This window comes from Phacochoerus africanus, chromosome 2, assembly GCF_016906955.1.
Source record: "Phacochoerus africanus isolate WHEZ1 chromosome 2, ROS_Pafr_v1, whole genome shotgun sequence".
Classification (NCBI taxonomy): domain Eukaryota; kingdom Metazoa; phylum Chordata; class Mammalia; order Artiodactyla; family Suidae; genus Phacochoerus; species Phacochoerus africanus.
The window spans coordinates 189,873,635-189,893,615 of record NC_062545.1 but is presented as its reverse complement, the minus strand read 5'-3'; the positions used below and the strand labels follow the sequence as shown (position 1 = coordinate 189,893,615).

Below are 19,981 nucleotides of genomic sequence, written 5' to 3'. Positions count from 1 at the left end.
TAAGTCATAATCACTCACTATATGTAAGGTAAAAAAGGTACTAAGATGGTTAGGAAATAAACTCAAGACACAATGTAAAAAAAAAAATCCATCTGTGATTTCCTACAAAAACATAACCTGCTTTTGATAAATTATTGCATTTACATTAATTACTTTTAGCACTTTGATAAATACTTCCCAAACAACATGCCATCCACAAATAAGAAAACTGAAAAGTGCTGTGATTTTCAAACAACTTTGACAACTAATCTGTCCTAGCATTTAACCATAAAACATATATTCTAACTTTTTCCCATTAATTATAATAGAGCATGTTTGACTTTCTAGTTATTCCTTATTATAAGGGTCTTAAAAATTTTTTTTAATATAATGATTTTTATTTTTTTTCCACCATAGCTGGTTTACAGTGTAGGGCCTTAAAATTTTAAGAGAAAAATGAAGGAAGAAAAATATTTTTTAAAGTGAACTATTTTAATACATCACTTTATAGAATTTAATTGTTTCTCGGTTCATAATAAATAAATGGATTTAAAATTAGTCTCATTTATATATTGAAGAAAGTTATCTTACACAGTAAAAGGGAAAAAATTAAAATGACTCATTAAAACACTTGAAAGTTGCTTTCACTATAAAACTATTAGACATTAATCAGGACATAGATAAGTGGTATCATGTGGTCAAAAATATATGCAATGAATTCAATACCAAAAGAAAGAGTTTTACTCTTAGACTCCAAGGATAACAACTGTCAGAACAATCAATTATTTCATATCAAAATCTGAAAATAATAATCAAGGGGAGAGGCAGGGAGACAAGGACTACAGATTTCCCAAAAGCATAGTGCTAGAATATATGACCTACCGTATTTTCAGTCAACTTTTAATGGATGTCACTGAAACCTCTGCCACTGCTAGTCAATTGCTTGATTTCTTCATATACACATATACACTTCATATACACATATACACATTGCATTTCAAAGTGAAATACACCATACTTTTTCCCGAAACAGGCATAATTTGAGGTTCAAACATTCTTATCTGTCAGAAAGATGTACTATTGATTCCCTTGTGATAAGGTGAATTTCCTTCATTATCTTCATGGCCTTTGCATATAAGAGATAGGACTGAATTTCTTTAAGGTCCTGAAAGTCCTAGAGGATTATTTTGGCACTCTAACTCTACTATTCTCTGAAACATTTGGCAATGTAGCAGAGTTTCAACAGAGAAAAAAATAAAACCTACAAAATTTATGGGAAAAAAATTATAACTGACTGTATGTGCCAAGGCAATCATATTCATTCAAAAAATACTCAGTATAGAGATACGTATCAATTATAGAGTGAAACATTTGGCTTCTATTTAAAATATTCTATCTATTTGTCTTGGTCAAACTGACATAGGTCTGCTCCCCTAACTTCTATATTAGATGTAAAATTTTCCACATATTATCTAAAATACGACCCAAATGAACCTTTCCATAGAAAAGAAAATCATAGACTTAGAGAACGGACTTGTGGTTGCCAAGGCGGGGTGGGGAGGGAATGCGCTGGACTGGAAATTTGGGGTTAACAGATGCAAACTGTTGCCTTTGGAATGGATAAGCAATGAGATCCTGCTGTATAGCATTGGGAACTATTATCTAGTCAATTAAGATGGAGCATGATGGAGGATAATGTGAGAAAAAGAATGGTATTTGTATGTGTGACTGGGTCACCTTGTATAGTAGAAAACTGACAAAACACTAAACCAGTTATAATGGAAGAAATAAAAATCATTTAAAATTAAAAAAAATTAAAATTTTCCACATATTAGATACAATTGTTCCAAATTCTAAGTAAAATTTCCTCTTACTAGCTAACATGTTGATTTCATTTTTATTATTTTTATTGACATTAACTGTTAATTGGATTTTATTTCATGATATTGTTAGTCAACAAAAATTTAATTATTGCCGTCTTGTGGTCAGACATTCATAGAGGTGAAACTGAAAACAATGTCTCATTTTATCATATATAGTAGCATTCTCCAAGAAAACAAAATTCATTTATAATTTTAAGAAATTATAATTTTAAAAAATTACATTAAATATACAGTCATTGACAGTGACTATGAATGGTAACTGTACTTAGTAGAAGGACATCAACTCAGTCCTATATTATCATAGGAAGATTCATTTGCTCTTATCTACACACTGTCATGAATAATTTTTAAATATAATGAGAAAAGTTTTACAGGCAACTTTCCATAGGATTCCAAAATACAGTATTAACCCTATTGTACAAATTCGTTAGGTTAAAAAAAAAAAAAAAAAAGGTCAGGAGGGCAAGAGAGGAACAGAAAACAAGAAGAAAAGTAAAAACCTAAATCTCATATAGCATAATCTTAAGCACTTCCTCATTCAGATCCTCAAACTGCCAAATGCTTAGTTACACATGCAATTATATTGGCATTCAATACAGGAGATTAAAAACACAATTATAAAAGCAAAGAAAAACATTTCATTACTCAAAATAGTCATAATACTTCTACCTGGACTGTAGACAGAAAGTTTTTAAACAGAAGATATATTCATTTCTACTGTCAAATTTCAGAATTTAGGTTATATAAATTTAAATAACTAAGAAGCAAGAAAGCAAAAGAAGCACATGGCTAACGGCCTTGCAGAAACATAAAGACAACACCAAAATGCTGTGATGCTGACTGTAGCATTACTGTTCAACCACATGATTTTGATAATCAGTAAAGTTCACTCATTTAATAGCATTTAACATGAGAATCCTTTGGGTTTGGGGTTTTACTGATTGATCAAATCACCACACAACAGAAACAGTCTATACAAAGCACCTTAACAGCCATAACTACTGCCTTTATCATATTATAATTTAAAAGACAGCTATGATACAGATTCAGACTTCTATATAGATAAAAATACACTGACATTCAATTATACAAGAACCAAAATGTAAGACTGAAAGAAAAATACTACCTGAGAGTTTTTAAAATTCATTAGATATAGTGTTTATTGGTAAAAATAACAAATAAATACTCAAATATCATGCCAGATTCTTTATCCGAATGGATTAAATGATGGAAAACAACTTAGAGACAAGAATAAGACTTAATAGAAGTAAAGAATATATTTGTTCAATATTAGGACAAGTATCAAACTATTACATTTTATAAGAAAACAAGTCTTGCCTTGTAAAATATAAGTATTATATATTTGTTCAATATCACAAGTATCAAACTGACTATACTTTACATAAAAACAAGTCTTGTAAGAAAGTAAAAATTCCCCTTATATATTTGTTCAATATTACAAATATCAAACTATTATAATATTGCAAGAAAACAAATCTTACCTTGTTGTGGCTGAAGTGAAATGTCAGATTTACTTCTTACATGTATTAAACGACTTTGAACAGGCTTGTGTTCAACTTGCTTAACATCTTGATCTTCCTTTTGTTGGTACTAAAGAATTTAATAAAATGAAGTCATAATATTATTTTAGTTACTTTACAAAGATTTGAGCAATTAAATTATTACATAAAATTTGAATATTATGCATACCCCCTAATTACCAAATGGGCAAAGGAGTATATATTACTAAAGAAAAAATACTGCAAATAAAATCTTTTAAAAGATTTGGATAATATATACAGATTTCAAATAATCAAATCATTTCCATTTTTACTAGAGAATTCAGAGCTACTTATAAATCAACTATTCCAGATATACACATGATGGATTTAGACAGGATAAAAACTTAATTTTAGGCAGTAAGCACTCTCATATAACCATTTTTGCATAAAATGAAAATTTGCATAATGTACTGCAATTTTCAAAGAGCTTTTATATATAGTAACATCATTTAATTCTCACAAGTGTTGAGTAGGTATTGTTATCCTCCTTTGCCATTCAAGAAATGTATACTCTACCACAAGCCCCATCATCTCTTCCTCACCCATACTTTAACCATATTTGAAATTCACAGTAGTCACAAATTCCTTCACAATCATACATTACAAATTATGAGGACTTTAGCCATTATCTTTCTTCCCTTTCCTGTTTTGTGAGCCTAATTATGAATGAGTCTCTGATAACAGTTATCATATTTTCTTTAAAAGGAACTTAAAATGGTACCTCTGAACTCTTATCAACAGATACTCAGGAAAGAATCTGAAACCCACTCCACATAGACTCAGGTGTAACCAGTTCCAGCAGGTCCCTATTTATCTACAGATAACAATAAGCAGCTTTAGACTACAATAGTAACAACTAGCCTTAACTCTGGTCTTCTAAGTTTATAGCCATTAGTCACATAGGTTTCTGCCCTGAAGGAAATATTATTCAGTGTGTATTTCTAAGATAGGTATTATGACCATCTTGGGCTGCTTCAACTTAGAACCTTTCTATAGGTTCCCTTTCTTAATGACAGGGATTAAGAGCTGTTTTGTGTTATGAAGCTAAACTGCCTGTGTTCAAATCTGGCTAAGACATTATCTAGCTTTGACCTGGGGTAGGTTACATAACCCCCCAATACCTCAATTTCCTCATTCATAAAATGGAAACAGTAGCTACTTCAGTTAAGTTGTTTTAAGGAGTAAATGAGTTAAATATGTAATAAACTTAGAACAGCATCTGGCAGAGTAAGCACTATAAACACAGTTTGTGCTATTGCTATTATTAACCATATTTCCTTGTTAACAACAAAGGAATTTTTTTTTCCCCTTTGGTCTTTTTAGGGCTGCACCCGCGGTACGTGGAAGTTCCCAGGCTAGGGGTCGAGTCGGAGCTACAGCTGCAGGCCTACACCACAGCCACTGAAACTCGGGATCTCAGCCGTGTCTGCAACCTAACCACAGTTCACAGCAATGCCAGATCCTAACCCACTGATAGAAGCCAGAGATCAAACCTGTGTCCTCATGGATATTAGTCAGGTTTCTTACTGCTGAGCCACAATGGGAACTCCCAACAAAGGAATTTTTTCTGAAGCCGTTCTTCTGGTAACACTTTGCAGTTTTGCTTTAAAACAGGCCAATGTAAAGGAGAGTAATCTTCTTTATTTATTTTAGGGTCACAGGTGCAACATATGGAAGTTCCCAGGCTAGGGGTTGAATCAGCACCGCAGCTGCTGGCCTACACCACAGCCACAGCAACGCACCAGCTCTGAGCTGCACCTGGGACCCATACCTCAGCTCATGGCATGCCAGAGCCTTGACCCACTGAGAGGGCTGGGGATCGAACACGCATCCTTATGATACCATCTGGGTTCATTTCACTGAGCCACAATGGGAACACCTCTTTTACTCTTTAAGTATCTTAAATGATACATAATTGACAGACAACAATGTGCATATATTTAAAGTGTATTATTTGCTAAGTTTTGACATACGTATATGTTCATGAAGCAATCATCAAAATCAAGACAATCTCAAAGCTTTTCTCATAACCTTTTCTTAATCCCTCCTATAATTATAGTTTGCATTTTCTAGAATTTTATATAAGTGAAATCATGAAGTATGCACTCTTTTTAGGGGAGGGGGGGAGGGAGGTCTGGCTTTTCTCCCTCCACATAACTTCTGTAAGAATCATCCATTTTATTATATGTATCAGTAGTCCATGGCTTTTGACTGCTAAGGAGTATTCCATTTTATTGACATGCCTCAACTTGTACATCCAACAACTGACAGACATTTATGTTGTTTCCAGTTTGGGGCTACAACAACTAAAGCTGCTATGAACATTCATGTGCAAGTCTTTGCATAGACATATGTTTTAGTTTTTCTTGGGTAAATAAATAACTAGGAGTGAAATGTCTGGGTCAAATGGTAGGTATATACTTTTTTAAGAAACTGCCAGACTGCTTTCCAAAGTGACTGAAATCATTTTACATTTCCAACCAGCAGGATATGAGACTTTAAGTGCTCCGTACCCTTGCCAAAACTAAGTCTTTTTAATTTTAGATGTTTTAATGGGTATGTAGTATTGCCTTATGGTTTTAATTGGCATTTTCCTAATGATTACTGATGCTGAAAACCTTTTCACATGCTTATTTACCGTTAGTATATCTTCCTTGGGTAAGGCATCTGTCCAAAGATTTTATCCATTTTTAATCGGGTTGTTTTCTTAATACTGAATTCTGCGAGTTCCTTATATATTCTGGATATAAGCCTTTTAACAGATAAGTGATTTGCCATTATCTTCTCCCAATCTGCAACTTGCTTTTCTTCCTTTTAATAGTGTCTTGAAGAGTAGAAGTTATTTTTGATAAGACCAGTTTATTAATTTTTTCTTTCATGAATTGTGCTAGTAGTATCATTTTTCCCTATCCCAAGGTCACAAACAATTTTTCTTTTATTACAGAAGTTATTAACAGATATTTATTCATTACTGGTTTTTCCCTGATCTTTCCTTGGTCACAGGTTATCAATACTGAACCCTACCTAATGGTGTGTTCCATAAACAGTCTTCATTTTATATTTTTTTGGCTTTCATCCTCAACACTATGCAGTGCTACACCATACTATACCATGACTATTTACTGAATGAAGTAAGCCACAGTGAGAAATGTACTGCTATTACACAGATAAAAAACTGTATTTAATAACATGAGCATTTTTTTTAACATCTTGGTGAGTAATTAACCTATTTTTTCAGTACACAAGCTTGCACAGGCCATTGGCTTAACTCAGGATAAAATATCTTATGATAAAAAAAAAAAAAAGGAGTTCCCATCATGGCACAGCAGAAACAAATCCAACTAGGAACCATGAGGTTGCAAGTTTGATCCCTGGCCTCACTCAGTGGGTTAAGGATCTGGTGTTGCTGTGAGCTGTGGTGTAGGTCACAGAAGCAGCTCGGATCCCACATTGCTCTGGCTGTGGTGCAAGCCAGCGACTAAAGCTCCGATTAGACCCCTAGCCTGGGAACCTCCATATGCCGTGGGTTCGGCCCTAGAAAAGACAAAAAAAAAAAAAAAAAAAAGATTTACAGCCAGACTTGACTAGCAAAAAAAGGAGGCATGATTTGAGGCTGACTCTAAAGACTGTGCTCTTGACAGTGAACTATGCTAAGGCAATACTGTTACCATTCTGATTTAGGTAAGGACAAGTGCTATTAACTGGGTACCTGAGGAAAATCTGCAGCTGCTACTGATAATTTAACATCATTTTCTTGTGCTGTCAGTAGCGTTGTGGGAAGAGCAACATGAGGATGTGGCTGTAACTCCAATTCTTCCAAACTCATTGGACCATGACTAGCACAAGAATCTTCATAAACACCACCTGTTATTAAATATGTAACAAAAAGTTAAAATAATTTCTTAGAAAAAGAAAAATTGACTAAAATTAATATTTCTCACCTGCAGAATTAGAAGTACTTAAACAGAAAACACTGTCACCAAGACTTCATTGCAATTAAAACCAAAAGCTCAAAGAGACTGTAAAAAGTACTTTTGTTCAAATAAATCTGTGGACTACTCCTAAGGTTGCAATCAACGAGTTGTTCCTACAGTTCACACCCAACACCCACGCCTACATACCAACTCCTAATACTCCAGTTTACCTTTTCAATCAGTAAAAGTCAAGAGAATACTTTCTGTTTATAAGGTAATCTTAAAGCAAGGGGAAATCTCCTGATTAGAGAATGTTGGTATTGTTTAGCACATTCTGTAGACATTTTTCTTCGAACGATCAAGCGCCACTTTTCCTCATTCAAATGACATCTCAATTAAATCAATAAAAAGAAGACAATAAGCAGAGATAAATATTTAATAATAATATCACTGCACATTTATATTGTGCTTTGTACTCCAGGCACTTGTACATAATTTAGCTCATTAATCTGAATCTCACAATCATTCTGTAAGGTAGGATGATCAGACAGCTTTATTAAAAACTGTCTTTCCCTGACAAAGCTAAGGCTCAGGGAAGTTAACTGTCCAAAAATTAGAGTACCGGGTAAGCAAAGGAGTTAAAATACTCATCTTTCAACACCTAGTCAATGTTCCTTTTTTCACATTTTTGCTAAATTATTTCTAAGAAAATTCTGTTTTTCCTAATTAATGGTCACTTTGTAAATACAGCACAGTATAGTCTACTTCGTTTTAATCAAAAGAAATAGACCTGAAGCATTATACATAAACAAAATTGTTTTAAATGAAATATTCTAAAGACCCCACAGATGTTTTCCAATTATAGGTAGTCTGTTGACAATTTCTTAGATATAGCAAATAATCACCCTCTGATTTTTTATGTTAATCTATGTTTTAGGTGGATTTTGCATAATACAGAATACATACGTTGACTTTAAGTTTTATCTTTGCAGTATTTGATCTGTACAAAACAATTCCTCAAAATTATTACATGTTTCACCCTCATTTAATTATCTAGCATAATATAAGATTAATTTAAATAATAGTAATAATATCCATAGAGCAACTATTGTTCCAAGCCTTATATTAGCCTCTTTATACTCTGATATGGCTATTCCTATGTCATTTTTCCAACATTTTCTTAAGACTGGCAAATGAATTAAGATAAAAGAATTCACATATATAATGTTGAAAGGGAAGAGATTAAAAACTTTTCTGGCTGATTATAGAAAACCCAAGAGTCACTAGAGTGAGGGAAAAGAATTTTACTAGAATAAGAGAACTTGGTTATATGATTAGATAGCAGAAAAATATATAAAAATCATTGTCTTTTCTCTATATTATGCAATATGCACCTAGAAATGGAAAAATAATCTTTTATTATAGTGACCAGAACAATAAAATTATTAAGACAAAAATGGCAAAAAGACAAAAAAAATAAAAAAATAAAATAAAATTATTAAGAAAGGTATAGAATTCTAGAGTTCCCATTATGGTGCAGTGGAAATGAATCCGACTAGGAACCATGAGGTTGCAGGTTCGATCCCTGGACTCGCTTAGTGGGTTAAGGATCCAGCGTTGCCATGAGCTGTGGTGTAGGTTATATTTAGAATAAAAAATATGGAAAAAAAATTCCTACCTCAATGAGAATTTATTTATTTATTGTCTTTTTCCAGGACCACACCCTCGGCATATGGAGGTTCCCAGGCTAGGGGTCTAATTGGAGCTGCTGCTGCCAGCCTACGTCAGAGCCACAGCAACACCAGATCCAAGCCGCGTCTTCGACTTACACCACAGCTCATAGCAACACCAGATCCTTAACCCACTGAGAGAGGCCAGGGATCAAACCCACAACCTCACAGTTCCTAGTCAGATTCATTTCTGCTGAGCCACAACGGGAACTCCTCTTTCTGTATTTTAGATATTTTCTGTCATCTGTATTGCAAATTTCTTTTTCCAAATTTGTACTTCGTACATTGGCATTATTTATATTCTTTCCATATAATTTTAAAAAATTTTTATATAGTTATTTACATCTTTTATAAATAACTCCTGTGTTTTCATCGCATGGTTAGGTTTCTCCAGCACAAGTTTGTACCTGTAGTCTCCTGAATTCTTTTTACGAGTTCATATTTAGTATAAATTTGTACTAAATTGGAGCTACAGCTTCAATTCGACCCCTAGCCTGGGAATCTCCATATGCTGTAGGTGCAGCCCTAAAAAAAAAAAAAGCAAAAAATAAAATAAAATAAAATGCAGAACGAGCTCTTACAAAGTAACTTCCGTAGGTAACTCACAGAAGAGCAAATTCAAATATCCAACAAGCTTACAAGTAGTCAGAGACATGTCTGCTCTAGCACTGTTTATAATGGGGGGGGGAATGAAAATAAAGTAAATACCCATCAATAGAGCAACAACTGATAAATTATTGGTAATCCACATTAAAAGGTTTTATACAGTCAATATAAAGAATGAATTTAAGGAATACTATTTGACCTGGAGTAATTTCCACAGGGTTTACCAGATGAAAAAAAAAAAAAAAAAACCGCAGGCAAGTGTGCATGGATATGATCCCAACTTGCAAAATCACAACAAATACACACACATCATATGTACCAATTATGTTACTGTATGTATGCATGCATATAATTATATGCATAAGTGAAAAAACCAGGAAGGTTACATATCAGAATCTTAACATAAGTTACCTGAGGTAAGGCATAAAATGGGATAGGAGAAAATGTGAGGAGGAGGGGTAGATGGAGAGCATCCCCAAAAAAGAACCCATAATTTAAAGTAATTCATAATACAATCACATTTTATTTTTACGTAAAAGAAAAAAATTTAAAAGACACAAGGTGATTGTGATAAAAGAAGAAAAAAAATTAAACGTAGAAACAAAGGAAGTATATAATCAAACAGCTCCCCAAACCATTAAAAGTGCCTAATAGGTTTCAGCTCATACTACACCCTATCATTTAACGTGTATTTACCAACCATGCTACATACTCTGCTGGATGACAGGGATATGACAGTGAACAAGATACAGTCTCCACTCTCAAGTGAGATTACAAATCAGTATGATCAGGGCAGCATTAGGCAGGAGACAGTACAGGAGTACACAGAGAGAGTGTATCTGATGGCATCTAACCTAATGCTAAGGGGTCAGGAGAAGATTCCATGACAGCAATCAAACAACATTTCAATTTGCTGTGTAACTTCTAAAAGGTACATTCATTGAGTATAATGTACATTAGTGAGCCCTCTGTTTAAGAGGGATGCTTAAAGTTTTATTCCATTCAAGTCAAATTTAATGCTTGAAATATGAAATCCCTAATTTTACTTTTCTAGAATCTTATTGCTATGAAAAAGCAAACACAGTAGACTTTCAGAGAAGATTAAGTCCCCCTGAATGGCCGGTGCCAGCAGCAGCTTTGGTTCTTTAAAGTCCAATAAATTATTCCATTTGGATGAAACCCAACGGTACCTCAAATTCCACATGGATGAAACCCCACTCATTCTTATTTCCTCCTAATTCTGTCTTTCTTCCACATTCCCTCTCTCTCTCAGTGAATGCAAATACCATCCATCTAATCATTCTAGCCAGAAACCTGGAGATTTCTTAGACCTTCTTTCTCTTCTTTCGCACCTCTTATATTGAAACTAAGTCTTGCCCATTCTCCTTAAATGTCTCTCAAATCTCCCTTTTTATATATTCTCACTAGTGAATAACATCTCACCAGGTTTGCTTTAATAACTACATAAAAGCTGGAGGCTCCTTGCCCCCAGTCTTAATCCTTTCAATCTGTCCATCACAGTGCACCTCACATGAACTTGCCAAATAAAAAGTAAACATGATCATATGGCTCATTTATGCATAAATTTTTTTTTCTTTTTTTTAGGGCTGCACCCTCGGCATATGGAGGTTCCCGGGCTAGGGGTTGAATAGGAACTACAGTTGCTGGCCTACACCACAGCCACAGCAACGCAAGATCTGATCCACATCTGCAACCTACACCACAGCTCATGGCAACACCGGATCCTTAACCCCATTGAGCAAGGCCAGGGATCAAACCTGCATCCTCATGGACACTAGTAGGGTTCGTTAACCACTGAGTCACAACAGGAACTCCAATTTATATGTAATCCTTAAGGGAATCTGTGAATATCACAAAACATTCAGAATTCAGAGAAACTCAAGACTGAATTTATTTCCAAGGGAATAAATACAAAATAAGATTGGAATTCTTTTCTATTTTGCACACAAATGGACCTCTGCTGTCTTCTAGTAAATCCAAAAACTGTTTGGTATTATCATCTATATTCACATGGTTTCTGCTTACTCTCCCAATCTCATTGCATCCCAAGATCTAATTCACTGATAAAGTACTTACATGTCCCTGCTTAAGTATCACTGTCTGTCCATCCCCTTGTCTCACTGCATATTCTGCCTGGAAGGTTTCTCCTACACTTACTACAGGGTCATCATCTTTTTTTGTCTTTCTTCTTCTTTTTTTTTTTTGTCTTTTTGCCTTTTCTAGGGCCACACCCGCAGCATTTAGAGGGTCCTAGGCTAGCGGTCTATTCAGAGCTGTAGCCACCAGCCTATGCCAGAGCCACAGCAACTTGGGATCCGAGCTGCATCTGTGACCCTACACCACAGCTCACGGCAATGCTGGATCCTTAACCCACTGAGTGAGGCCAGGGATTGAACCCACAACCTCATGGTTCCTGGTCAGATTTGTTAAACACTGAGCCACGACAGGAACTCCACCATCATCTGTTCATCATTGAGAATTCATTTCAAGTAAGCTCCCCACATATGAAGTCTTTCTTGACTGCCCTCCCCAGATACACCTGACCTCTACTCCCACCCTACATGGACTTCCTCACAATAACTGTAATAATTTACCACATGTTTTTGCCTTGTCATTTACTACCTCTAGTAGAGAAAAAAACGCATTATGGATAGGGCCTTACCAGGTTTTATATTCCTTTCACCTAGAATGAACTTAGAGCAGAAATAAGCACTCAAAAAAATCTTTTCTGAATAGGTAAATGAACAAAATGGAACATGCATATCACACTTCATCATCTGGCTAATTCCTCTGAGATTCAGTTTCACATTGGCTCTTGTGGGAAACCTTCTCTGAGCCGTCATGTGTGGGCTATTTTTCCTCCGTGCTCCTACAGCAGTCTGCGCTGTTGCACTAATCACACAATATTATAACTGTTATCTTATTTCTCCTACACAAATCTGTAAACTCCCTTGAGGGCAGATATCTACCATCTCTTATCTCAAGACTCTGATACAGTACTAATATGGCAGCAGGTACACATGAGGTATTCAATGTAAGTCTGCTAAGAAAATGAAGAGTTCTAATTGGTAGTTAAGTCCCAGGGTCTTCACAGTTTGTTCAAAATTCCAGTTTACATTTTAGGATTCTCAAGACAATTCTTCAAAGCCTATTTAGCATCTTTTTGTTACTCAATCCAACTTGAGAGCCTCAGAATTAGAAACAGTGGTAGGGGGCTATAGGTTGCCAAGTAGGACACTTTCTGCAAGTGAGCAGGGATACAGACAGGCAACATAATAAGATGGGAGCCTTTGTAGACGAAGTTGTTAAAAATCAACAGGAAAGGCCTGAGATTAGCCAATAGCAAAAGTAATGATACATGGATTTCATTCTTCGACAGTAACCATAACGTAACAGGATATTTAAAACAAGAGGAACAAGCTAGTTCACTCTAGCACCGTCCTTTTAGGCAACTGTGCATAGTTTCTGGTTCTATTAAATACATTTGAGGAGATATTTTTACATACTCCAAGCATTACTAAAAAGAGTAACAGTCATCATGTATCAAGCACAGTGCTAACTATTTTACATGCATTGTCACCTACTAACTACTTTACATGGATTGTTATCCCTAATAACCTTATGAAGTAGATGTTTTTGTGGTAACAAACCTCTAAATGACCCCTAATACATGAGTCCTGGCAGTCGCACCTTTCTGTAATCCCCTATTATATTATTCCAGGATAGGTCTGTGTTATCAACAGAATGTGGTGGAAGTAATGACATGTCACATCTAAAATTAGGTTATGAAAGACACTGTGTTTTCCATCTTGGTTGCTCACTTTCTCTCAGGTCATCCACTCTGGGAATAGTCAGCTTTCGTGTCATGAGCAGCTGTATAGGAAGGTTCATGTAGTAAGGAACTGAGGCATCTTGCCATCAACCATGTGAGTGAGCCTGGAAAGCAGCTCCTCCAACCCTAGTTAAAGCTTTCAGATGACCAGAGCCTCACCAACAGCTTGACTACACCCTCAAGAGATCCTGAGAACCATGCAGATAGGCCACTCCTAGATTCACGACTTTGCAAAACTATGTGAGACAATAAATGTTTGCTATCTTCAGCTGTTAAATTTTGGGGTAAACCTATTAAAATAATAATAATTTTAAAAATTGGGAGGTAATTTGCTACAGAGCAAAAGATAACTAATACACAAATATCATCCCCACTTCATAGATGAATTAACTTGGGCTCAAAAAGATTAAATTATTTGCCCAAATATACAGAGCTGGAACTGATTCCTGAAATTCCAAAAGCTCAAACTCCTAGACATTCTCTTATACTGACTCATCTATATACTCAATCTTATGCCACATTACTTATTGTTTTTTCTAATTGAACAAAATAAATATCTACAATGTACCTACAATTAAAAATGCACTATACCCATAGGTAATCTGCTAGGTGCTACCAGGGTATAAGGGGGAGCTGAACAGGATGTATCCTCATGGATTTCACTTCTAAAAAGTACCTCCTTGTTCCCAAGTACCAAGCAGCTCTCAAGTGATCTGCAAGAGCCATCTAGTGTCAATTCTATGTAATTGCAGTCTGCACAGCTGACAAAGAAACAGAAGTCACATTTTATGCCACTTTGAATCATAATTTAAAAGAATGTAAAAAATTTAATACTCTTATGCACATAAAATGAGAACAAATTCAAATATTACTTTACATTTATTCCTACAGAAAACTCAGTCTTGAATTTCTTTCAGTTCTGAATGATACAAGATGTTTGCTCAATATAAAACTGACACGAGGATGTGGCACAGTGGGTTAAGAATCCTACTGCAGGAGTTCCCGTTGTGGCGCAGTGGTTAACAAATCCAACTAGGAACCATGAGGTTGAGGGTTCGGTCCCTGGCCTTGCTCAGTGGGTTAACAATCCAGCGTTGCCGTAAGCTGTGGTGTAGGTTGCAGACTCGGCTCAGATCCCGCGTTGCTGTGGCTCTGGCGTAGGCCGGTGGCTACAGCTCCGATTCAACCCCTAGCCTGGGAACCTCCATATGCTGCGAGAGCGGCCCAAAGAAATAGCAAAAAGACCAAAAAAAAAAAAAAAAGAATCCTACTGCAGCAGCTCAGGTCACAGCTACAGTTTGGATTCAGTCCTCGGCCCAGGAACTTCCATTTGCCACAGACGCAGCCATGGGGGGAAAAAAACTAGCACTGAATACTCTACACCAATGCTTTTCTAAAATTCAGGCATCCCCTCTTCTGGTTTCTGGGAAATCTGCGTATCTCCAGAAGTTCTTTTCATTTAAGAGAATGCAGTCATAAGCATGAGGGGGAGAATAAATAAATGAGAATATTGTTGATTTTCATTAATTTGAAGATTCTTTTTTTGCAAATTCACCTCCTTGAGGAAATTTATTTTTAACCTCAAAATTAATACTCCCAGCACGTTCAGTCACTTGTAGACACGTGCAGAGCAATGAAAACCCGAATCACGCTACACACACTTCAGCAAGTGAGGCTGAACACAGTGCTACTCTGCTTTCTTATCAGCTCTTATACTGTGAACAAATGTTCTTTTTTGCTGTCTATTTAGTGACATGTTTTTCACATTTTTGCATATTTTGTTGGTGGTTTTACTGTTTAAAATGGCCCCCAAACGTCTTTCTAGTGACCCTAAGTGCAAGAAGGCTGTGATGGGCCTTACAGAAAAAATACATGTATTAGATAAGCTTCCTGCAGGAATGAGTTACAGTGCTATTGGCTGTGAGTTCAATATTAATGAATCACTAATATATATTAAATAAGTGTCTTTAAGTAGAAACATACATAAAATAAGGTTATGTACTGATCACCTGTCAAAAATGTATATAACAGTATGGAACATGATAGAGGATAATAGTTGAGGAAAAGAATGTACATATGTGTGTGTGTGTGTGTGTACATACAGATAGACTGGGTCACTCTGCTGTGCAGCAGAAACTGACAGAACATTGTAAATCAACTATAATAAAAAAAACTTAAAAAATAAAAATAAATTTTAAAAAAATGTATACAACATCGGAGGCTCATAGTAACCTAACCCTATTATTTCCCCTAGAAGGGGTTCAGCATTTGCTAATTTAGTGTTTCTGCTGACTCTACAGGACATGTATACTGCATATACTAAGAATCAACTACATAAGATAAAATTGATGTTCTCTATTCTACTCTTATTGCCAAAGTGTTATAGGAGAAAGTTTACTTAATAAAGTTTCAAAGTAGTCCAGAGTGCATGGACACTGAGTCAGAAATTCGTAAAGGGTGAACTTCTACAATGTTGCCTTATTTAAACTTATTCTACATAAGATCTATTATGTCATAGTTTTGATGTGCTAGTTATATTTTTCTATCATATATTAAAACAAATACATCACTCAAAAATTTCTAAGTAGACATAACGCACATTACCAAAATTATCTCATGCACCACCCAGTGATTCATGTGCCAACACTATTACATCACATTTGGGGAAATACTGCTATATAAATCATTGAAAAAGGTATTACACTCCTTTTAATAAGGAAATTAGGCAAGCCCCTACCTGAAAATAGTTACACTTTTTTTTTTTTTTTGCTTTTTAGGGCCACACCCAAGGCATATGGAAGTTCCCAGGCTAAGGGTCGAATCGGGGCTATAGCCACCAGCCTAAGCCATAACCACAGCAATTCGGGATCCGAGCCACATCTGCAACCTACACCACAGCTCACGGCAGAGATCAAACCTGCATCCTCATGGTTACTAGTCAGTTTCATTTCCTCTGCAACACAATGGGAACTCCTAGTTATGCTTTTCTTAATTCAGATTAGGAACACTACCGTAAGAGTATAACAACACAAAACAGAATGAAGAATTCAGTGTGGAAACAGTACAAAGAAAGTATGATGGGATTCAAAGTGAATATTCTGACATCAAGAAGCAGTATTTTGGTGTATACCTGTAACTGTGTCACACTGTTGAGATAATGGCTTAGGAGCACATTTTTGATCTGAAGACTCTGTGTTACCCACAGGCTCCTGCGTATAGGCAGAATGTCCCAGTAAGATGTTCTCTGCTGCTGCTCTCAGACTGGGCCTTTGTCCTCCACTAAGTTCATCAACACTGTTTTCTAAGTTCTGCAAGAAGTAGAAACCATTGTCACAAATATTACATTAAAATGAGTCAGAGCAAGAAATATTTGTCAAATATATTGTGATGCAGACCACTCGATTGCTTGAAAGGGATTTCAGAAAGTGCTTATTACGCCATATACATACTACAGGACAGTGAGTTTAAGATGTCTAAGTGGGGAGTTCCTGCTGTGGCTCAGTGGGTTAAGGATCCGGCGTTGCCCTGAGCTGTGGTGTAGGTCACAGATGCACACGCATTGCTATGGCTGTGGTATAGGCCAGCAACTGTAGCTCTCAATCGATTCAACCCCTGGCCTGGGAACCTCCATATGCCGTGGGTACGGCCCTAAAAAGCAAAACAAACAAACAAAGAAAAAATATGTCTAAGTGATCAGCTTTGTTTTTATTTATTTTGTCTTTTCCGGGCAGTGCCCACAGCATAAGGTTCCCAGGCCAGGGGTGAAGTCAGAGCTGCAGTTGCTGGCCTACGCCACAGCCACGGCAATGCCAGATCTGAGCCACATCTGCGACCTACACCACAGCTCAAGGCAATACCGGATCCTTAAACCACTGAGTAAGGCCAGGGATTGAACCCACGTCCTTGCAGATACTAGTTGGGTTCGTTAACCACTGCGGCACAACGGAACGCCAATAAGCTCTGTTTTTAACACCTTATTTCTCATGAAGTTAAATACCCATTATCTGTTTTTTTTCAACCTCCAAATTAGACAGCAATAAAATACATCAGAAAAATTTTATTATTTAAAACACTACATGCTGTCACACATTATACACTGTTCAAACAACTTAAAATCAGAAGAATAGAAAATTCACTCCTTGTTCTTCATGAATGCAAACTGGCTAAAAGTATTAGTGTGAATTTTATAATAAATAACTTATTGAAAATGCTGGAGTTCCCATTGTGACTCAGCGGGTTAAGAACCCAACACAGTATCCATGAGGATGAGGGTTCAATCCCTGGCCTCGCTCAGTGGCTTATGGACCCGGCGCTGCCACAAGCTATAGCGTAAGCCTCAGCTATAGCTCCAGGAACTTCCATATGCCGCAGATGTGGCCATAAAAGGAAAAAACAATGTACAAAAAGTACAAATATGTTACTTTACCAAATGTATGACACAAAAACTTAAAAACTGACGAGTTCAATTTTTTTTCTGCATAAAAAATTGTAGGCCCTAATCACTAGCACATTTTGTGACTTGAGGATATTCTAATTAATGAGTTTACTAATCAAGAACTGAACAAAAATTCCAATATATGAAAGCTCTCAAGTTTTTTAGTTAAAAGGAGTTTAATTCAACCAAGAGTGTTTTTTTACTTGAATATTGAAGAAATGACTGCTGAAACATCTTTGATGACTCTATTGACTACAAAATAAAACTTCTTAGCTCAGCACTCAAGATTTTCTATAATTTGCCCTAATTATCCTCTATAGATTTGTATCTCCTCTTATTCCCTAATCTGACTTTTCTTTAAGAATATCAATTGCTCAACATCCTCTGAATAGAAAAAGACTGTTCTGCAATGAATATAAAACCCTTGGAGTCTCTCGGGCAATGTTTAGAACGATGGCAGCTTCAGGTTCCTTAAAAATTAATTAGAACTATTTAACAGGGCCTCTATTACTCTGCCACTACCATGTACAATGTTGTGTAATATGCAGTTCCTTCTCCATTATGAACCAATTTTATGGGGTTCTTATAACTGCTGAACTATTGAACATCTTAATACTCAATGACCCTCCTGAAAATTTAGCTTCCCTATTCACAAAATGCTCTCATACTTCTACGTATTTATTATTTTCCTATTATACTCAAAGCTCAGACTCATGTCAGTTCTAAGCCTATAACCTACAGTAGTACACCTAGTCCACCCACATAAAGGTACCAATTGTAGTTTTGCCATCAGACAACTCTTATTGATCCAAAGCTCCTTCTGGGCAGAGTTTTAAGCACAAAGGATGGCTACTATTTTCTTACCAAAGCAATATTTTAACTTACAGATGTGTCATTGTAAGTAGTTCTTATCACAAACATTTAATAATTCTGTAAACATATGATAACATGCTAAATGTCACTGTTTAATCAGACTGGCAAAAATTTGGGATTAAAAATATGCATGGTATTGGAAAGGAGTCTCACATACTTAGAGAGAAATTTATTAGTATCTATTTAAATTATAAATGCTTGTGCCTTTTGAGTAATTCCACTTCTCATTATTCTACATAGAGAGGCAATTCCTCATAATGCAAAAAAGGATTTTATTATTATAGTGTAAATAGAGAAGAATTGAAACCAATTTAAAAATCACTCGACAGAATAAACTAGGGTATAGTACTTGATAAGATTAAAAAAGGATATGGTATATCTTTAGGATTTATAGTTAAATTTAAAAAATCACACTGCAGAATAACACATACATATACCTCAAAAATTATCCATACATGAGCACACACAAATACACACACTCACACACACACACACACACACACACAAATACATGCAAATGCTTAGATGCTTAGAAAAAGACCTGGAAAGGATAAACTTCCAACTTCTGGGCTTCAGGTCTAGCCAAGGTGACACACTAACAAAGGCCACCAGCTTCCTATCCCTAAATCAATGCTGGAGTAACTACAGAAGTGAGACGAAATCATGGCTTCTAAGAACGAAATAAAATTGTGAAAAAACCCTGGGAAAGACTGACTGCTAACTTACCCTGGTGTGTGTGGGAAGAAAGAGGCTGCATCCTGAAGGGAAGGGGGCGGGAACAGGTTTAGTGAGAATGACTGGAGCAAAATGCTGCTGTCATTCCCTTTCCCTTATTAACTTGAGATCATCACTGCTTGCCCCTTAACCATAAAGATTTTGGCAACAATCTGGGCTGCAGACACTAGTACCCCAAGCACCACCAGGGGCATGAAGGCCTAACTGGGGTGAAAAGCTACAGGTGACATCTGACCAGGAACCCATGGGCACTCATTCCTTTTCCCGCCTCCTCATGCCAGGACAGGAATACAAAACCTCTCAAAAAAACTTCTTCCTAAGGGGCTTCACAGTGCCCAAACCCTACCATGGCCTAAAGAGTTCATTATGATCATTTGGTTCAATCTACTTTTCCAGACTTATCTCTTTACC

General features: G+C 36.0%; 1 protein-coding gene across 1 annotated transcript in view; it reads right to left on the bottom strand.

The window, feature by feature from the left end:
- Positions 1–19,981, bottom strand: part of KIAA0586 (KIAA0586 ortholog) — a 131,620-nt gene that overhangs the window by 37,517 nt on the left and 74,122 nt on the right. The window contains 3 exon segments of the mRNA XM_047767448.1: positions 3,365–3,473; positions 7,134–7,288; positions 16,658–16,835. Coding sequence (XP_047623404.1) covers positions 3,365–3,473; positions 7,134–7,288; positions 16,658–16,835 — 442 coding nt within the window.